The sequence below is a fragment of the Vollenhovia emeryi genome, unplaced genomic scaffold (assembly GCF_000949405.1).
Source record: "Vollenhovia emeryi isolate VEMERY1.0 unplaced genomic scaffold, V.emery_V1.0 DF939636.1, whole genome shotgun sequence".
NCBI lineage: Eukaryota > Metazoa > Arthropoda > Insecta > Hymenoptera > Formicidae > Vollenhovia > Vollenhovia emeryi.
The window spans coordinates 4,759-10,547 of record NW_011966730.1 but is presented as its reverse complement, the minus strand read 5'-3'; the positions used below and the strand labels follow the sequence as shown (position 1 = coordinate 10,547).

Below are 5,789 nucleotides of genomic sequence, written 5' to 3'. Positions count from 1 at the left end.
CTGAATAGAAAGTTTCTAGATACTCAAGAATTTTACTATCCTTCAGCCAATCGACACGCTTGAAAAATTTGTCGTACGACAAATGTAATAGTACCCTTAGGGTACTATTACATTCTATTCAGCGGCCAATCGACACGCTTGAAAAATTTGTCGTACGACAAATGTAATAGTACCCTTAGGCATTGGATACAGCAGTTTTTGCAGTAATTCATTCTTTTAGCATGACTGCGCAGTCGACTGCAGCGCAGATTTTCGTTCTTTTAGCAATGGATGCGCAGTGGATACGCAGATGATTAGGAATTAGCTGCGCAACCGGCTGCAGAGAGCTGCATAATAAAAAGGGCGGGCAAGTATATAAAATGTGTAATCAAAATATATATTTTTATGTGGGAGAATCGTCGTCAGGTAGAAAACAAATACCGCGCGTTCGAGAATATGAGCGCAAAACTCCGTTCTCTCAAATCAGCTGCGCAGCCGGCAGATCCGATCGATCCGATGCCTAAAAGAACGCACCCAACTGTTGAGTGAGCGCTCAGTATGATTGGTTAATACTTTCAGATCCAGCCAATCATGTTAAGAAATCATTGAGCGCTCACTCAACAGTTGTGCCTGCTGAACGCGGCCATTGAGCGCTCGCTCAACAGTTGTGCTTGCTGAATGCGGCCATTTCATCCTTGTTGCTCACCGTATGTTAAACAAGGGTAAAATGATACACTGGGGCACTCGGGTAATGTTTCTGAACGCAACCCAGTAGGATCACTCGTTCTCTCGTTTCACGTTCACGCCGATCCGTACTGCGCATTCGACATGCTTTTGTAATGGTCGCGTTCAGCAGACACAACTGTTGAGTGAGCGCTCACTCAACAGTTGCGTCTGCTGAACGCGGCCAATGACCAATCACAGGAACGCGTAAATACATTTATACGTTGGAGCAAGTAATTACATTAATTGCTTTTATTAAAACAATTTTTTTCATAGGCCATTTCCATTTACAATAAATAAGGTATGCCAGTTCGTATGCGCCTTTTCTGGATACGAGCCTGAAAAGGGTCCAGGGACTCGATTCTTGAAAATCTATTCTGACAGATTTAGCTATCTGGGTAAACAATTCTCATAAATCAGTAAGATATCTAAAAATATTACATCCAACAAGGTACAATATATAATTCTGTATTATATTTATTCTGTACTATAACCAATTGTATAGTAAAAAATTGCTTTCTTAAAAAACAATACATTTTAGGATGCATTTCTACAGCAAATTCTTAAAGATACGAATGATTAGATTAATTCTACTAAAGTAAAATCTTAATAAAAAAAATAACACAAAATAAAAATTAAATGAAAACAGGCGATGCTTCTTAAAAAATATGTAATAATATAAATTATACAAGATAAATATACCTACATTGCACTAAAATTGGTGAAGGTAATACTGAAATTTAATATAACTCAAACACATATTTTAAAATAAAATTTTTATACATAAATGCAAGTATCATTGTTTATTAGCGAAAATATAAAAGTAATGAATTCATACTGACAATTCAATATACCTTAGCATTGAAATAATATTTGGGCATTCTTGTGAAATTTTTATATGTATGTCAACAGAAAATACAAAACTTTATACTATATGTAATTACAATTATAATCATGATTTCCAGAAATTTGGATCATGCTGTAATCGTCTCTCAAAGGTTTCGTACCAGCCCTGTAATGTAGATAGAGGCACAAAATTCTCAGTAGGATTTGGCGTCATTTGTGCCTGCGTCACCGTGAAACTGGTTACATAATTGACAAAATTTGTTAACATTTTTTGTACAAATTCTATAAAAGAATTGGTTGTAGCTGCGGCAACGGTAGCTACTTGCTGCTCAATTATCGCCAATGGTTCAACCGACACACCGATCTGTGCAAAATGCGAGATCTTACCGATCCCAAAAATTCCTAAATTACTGTTTTCAAATTCGTGATTTTTCTTTAGATTTGATATTTTGAAGATGGCTGATGGTTTAGAATTGGAAATATATCCAAGGAATTGCCAGTTGGGTGGCGCGTTTGGATCTGGCCAACTGAAATATACTGTAAACAATAATTTTTTAAATAATTAAATTCAATGGACAAAAATTTGATAGTCTTATAATTCATATAGTAATCTTCATTGTTCTCTGTCGTACCTGCACCTCCCATGCCATCTGGGAAGAAGACAGTGCCAGTAAGAAATATCACTATATGATTTATATTATCAGCATCAGGTATAATAATTAAGAACTGATTATCACCAACTTGTTGAAAGTCTGTTTGGACCTAAAAGATAAAAATTATATTTGTATGAAATGTGTGTATGTGTGTATGTAGCATTAAGTAAAACTAAAGTAAAATAAAATTAATGAAAGATAAAGAGTAAGAACAAATGTCCAAAGGCAAATAGCCTCATTTCTTTCGCATTCGATTTTGGTCAGGTACCAAACGAAAGGTCTCGTCAAGCTGATTACACATATGTCAGTCTAAGAGTGTATCTATTTAATGTTCCAGAAATAACGGGTTCCAAAGGTTCTATTCCATTCCAAATGGTTGGTGTGTGTCCAGACGGCTTTATCGCTTACGTCCTGGGAATTTTTGGAGCCTGATATCTCTGGAACGTTAAATAGGTAAACTCTGAAACCGACATATCTGCGATCATCTGGACGAGACCGTTCGTTTGGTACCTACTTTGTGACCAAAATTGGATGCGAAAAAAATGGGCCTGATGTTGTTTTCACTCTTTTAAGAATATATAATAATAACTTTGTAATGAACTATTTATGAACAACGAAAGAGTGTAAGTCGCCAGTAGTTTATTAACAGTAGAAAGAATTATTCAACGACGTTAGGCTGGCAGATGTCTATTAGATTCCATTAGATTAATTAGATTCCAACGTTTCGACCATACGGGTTGTGGTCCTTTTCAAGGAATTAGATGTTAAATAATAAATTATCAAGGATACATCAAAGGAAACGGTCTACAATCCATCCTTGGGTGTCATTCGGAGAATAATGTTCGAAGGCACGTCTATCCGACGTAACGAATGACACCCAAGGATGGATTGTAGACCGTTTCTTTTGATGTATCCTTGATGATTTATTATTTAACAGTCCTACTTTGGTCGTTACGTCGGATAGATGTGCCTTCGAACACTTGTCTCCGAATGACACCCAAGGATGGAATGTAGACCGTTTCTTTTGATGTATCCTTGATTATTTATTATTTAACCAGTCCTATATACTTTGGTCGTTACGTCGGATAGACGTGCCTTTTCTCCGAATGACACCCAAGGATGGATTGTAGACCGTTTCTTTTGATGTATCCTTGATGATTTATTATTTAACATCTAATTCCTTGAAAAGGACCACAACCTGTATGGTCGAAACGTTGGAATCTAATTAATAAAGATATCTGCCTGAACTATTTATGATCTGAACTAAAATGACAAAAAATATTTACACACACACATACATACAAAAAAAGAATACTTCTCATATGTCAAAATTTGAGCTAATTTCAAATTACTAAAACTCGGCTTTCACCAATTTTTCAATTACCGTAGAAGAAAAATTAAAAACAATTTAACTTGAATGTGTTATCAATAAGTTTTATATTTCTTAGTTTGTGCCTAAAAGACATTTTGTTCCTCAAAACTGCGCATTTTTTATGTTCGGTAACTCAATACTTTTCTTGAAAAATACAACAAAAAGGCTAAGAATTATATTTTGTTGCATTTTCAATTACATACAAAACGCCGCTTTACTTTTTCCATGATTTTCTTTTCATCAAGTTACATGACTTTGGAACCAATTATGTATTTTCTTGAAAAATAACATTTACCGCTGGCATTGGCATTACCTAATGTACACTGCAAAGATGCTAGTTAAATTTTGCACATTATATATATATATATATATGTATGGATGTGAGTGGGAGTGTGATATGAATGTCAATGTTCAAGAAAATGTATTAGATTCACTTTCACTTAGATTCACGCCAATTAGATTCACGAGCAATGTTGGTTTTAAAAGGTTTTTAATTAGTCTTAACATTTAAAACAGTAACGTATCTAACGATATATATAACGAAGTGTAACAAACGTTTCGATATAACTTTGTCTTCTTCAGCGTTTGCTTGTATACATTTACCACGGAAACTTGTATTTAATTGTAGTAATGTCAAGAAAAAGTAACTAAAATAGTAACGATTCGTTAGTTTTTTTGCGTTAGCAACGGTAACAGTAACGAATTACTTTTTTTAAAATCAATATAACGAGTTTTTTTCAGAAAAAAGAACGGTAACGTGTTACTTTTATTAAGTAACTTTCCTAACCCTGTATTTCGGTGCAAATTTTCTATATCTTTTCAATAAACTGAACGCTGATTATTTGTTGGCTATAAAATAGCTTTATGCTGGAACAGTAAATCCACATAATTGACATGCAGTTTACCGAGTTGAAAGAAGTATAGAAGATTTACACAAGAAATGTTGTTATTACGCTACCAAGATCCAATCGAACCGAAAAATAGCATCTTCTCCAGTTAATTGTAATATGTCAAATAGTCTTTGTTAATTCAGCAAATAAGTGAAAATGTATACCACACGCTATGTTAGAGTTTGCTAAGCTTCCAGCTAACCTCAAATTTTAAGTTAACTGATACTTTTGGAATCTTTTACGTTTAATCATTGAGCACAAATTGTATCAATAAAATTAATATAATTCGCAATTATTCTAAAACTATTCTTTGTAATTTTTAAAGACAATTTGTAGACTACTTGTAAATATAACATTACATTTATAATATCTCTGGAATTTACGTCAGTTAATAAAACACAAAAAGTGTAAAATAATATTTCAAAATAGATCTAATAAACCTGATGTTGACAATTAACAAATGTGACATAACAAAATAAGAGTTTAATACTCACGAGTCGTCCAGCTACGAGTATGCCGAGCATTCTCGTATCTAGATTGTTCTATTCTATTTATCACAGAATATATCAGAATATACCGAAAAACTGTCCTGCAGATGCAACAAGCGTTTTTATACTATTCCGTTAGAATTGTTCTACGAACATCATCTCGCCGACTTTAACTCATCGTGAATGCATTAAAAGATAGAACGGAAACTTGAGGTCTGGTTGCGTCACGTGCCCCCACACGCTCCAGTCACAGTATAACTAGTGTCCCTAAAATAGAGAGTCCGGCAAAGTTGTAGACCTCTTTTCATTGGGTCTCTGATGGGGTGAGGAAAAATGGCGGAACCAATCAATACGACGCGCGAATGCACACACATTCAAACAAGGATTCAGAAATATAATAGAAGACAAGATGTATTCGATGCTATATTTATTATAGATACACCCAAGGATACATTAGTGTCATAACACATAAATATCTACTTTACAAAACAATAAAATGTAAAATAAAATAGTGAAATATAAAATAAAATAAAATATAAAATAAAACATAAAATAGAATGCATCGCCATCGTTTTACTGTCGTATGTTTTTCTCAATACTTTCCTTTTTGTACATGAAATGCGCATTCTGTATAAAATGAAACATTTCATTATTTGTCGTTGGCAATTTATGACAACATTTTATCGTATTACAAACATCTTTCATTTTATACAGGGTGTTAAAAAAGTGTCGCATTTGCTCAGCACCATTCGATAGAGAATAAAAATTTAAGAAGAAATGTCTAATACTACGTTTCGATGCGATGAATAGTTTCGCCGCAATTAATTATTGTAATCAG

The 5,789-nt window shown here is 33.8% G+C and overlaps 1 protein-coding gene across 1 annotated transcript; it reads right to left on the bottom strand.

Moving 5' to 3' along the window:
- Nucleotides 1-1,476: 1,476 nt before the first annotated feature.
- LOC105557063 (protein OPI10 homolog) lies at nucleotides 1,477-5,165 on the bottom strand. Its single transcript, XM_012004205.1, has 3 exons — nucleotides 4,958-5,165; nucleotides 2,181-2,310; nucleotides 1,477-2,085 (listed from the first exon to the last, which is right to left on the bottom strand). The coding sequence occupies exons 1-3, from the start codon at nucleotides 4,985-4,987 to the stop codon at nucleotides 1,655-1,657; spliced, it is 591 nt and encodes a 196-aa protein (XP_011859595.1). The 5' UTR covers nucleotides 4,988-5,165; the 3' UTR covers nucleotides 1,477-1,654.
- Nucleotides 5,166-5,789: the final 624 nt, after the last annotated feature.

Coding starts and splice junctions, on each gene's coding strand:
- LOC105557063 (XM_012004205.1), bottom strand. CDS start 4,987: ATGCTCGGCATACTCGTAGCTGGACGACTC. Junction 2,311..4,957: donor TACTCGTAGCTGGACGACTC/GTGAGTATTAAA, acceptor TTTATCTTTTAG/GTCCAAACAGACTTTCAACA. Junction 2,086..2,180: donor AGATGGCATGGGAGGTGCAG/GTACGACAGAGA, acceptor TATTGTTTACAG/TATATTTCAGTTGGCCAGAT.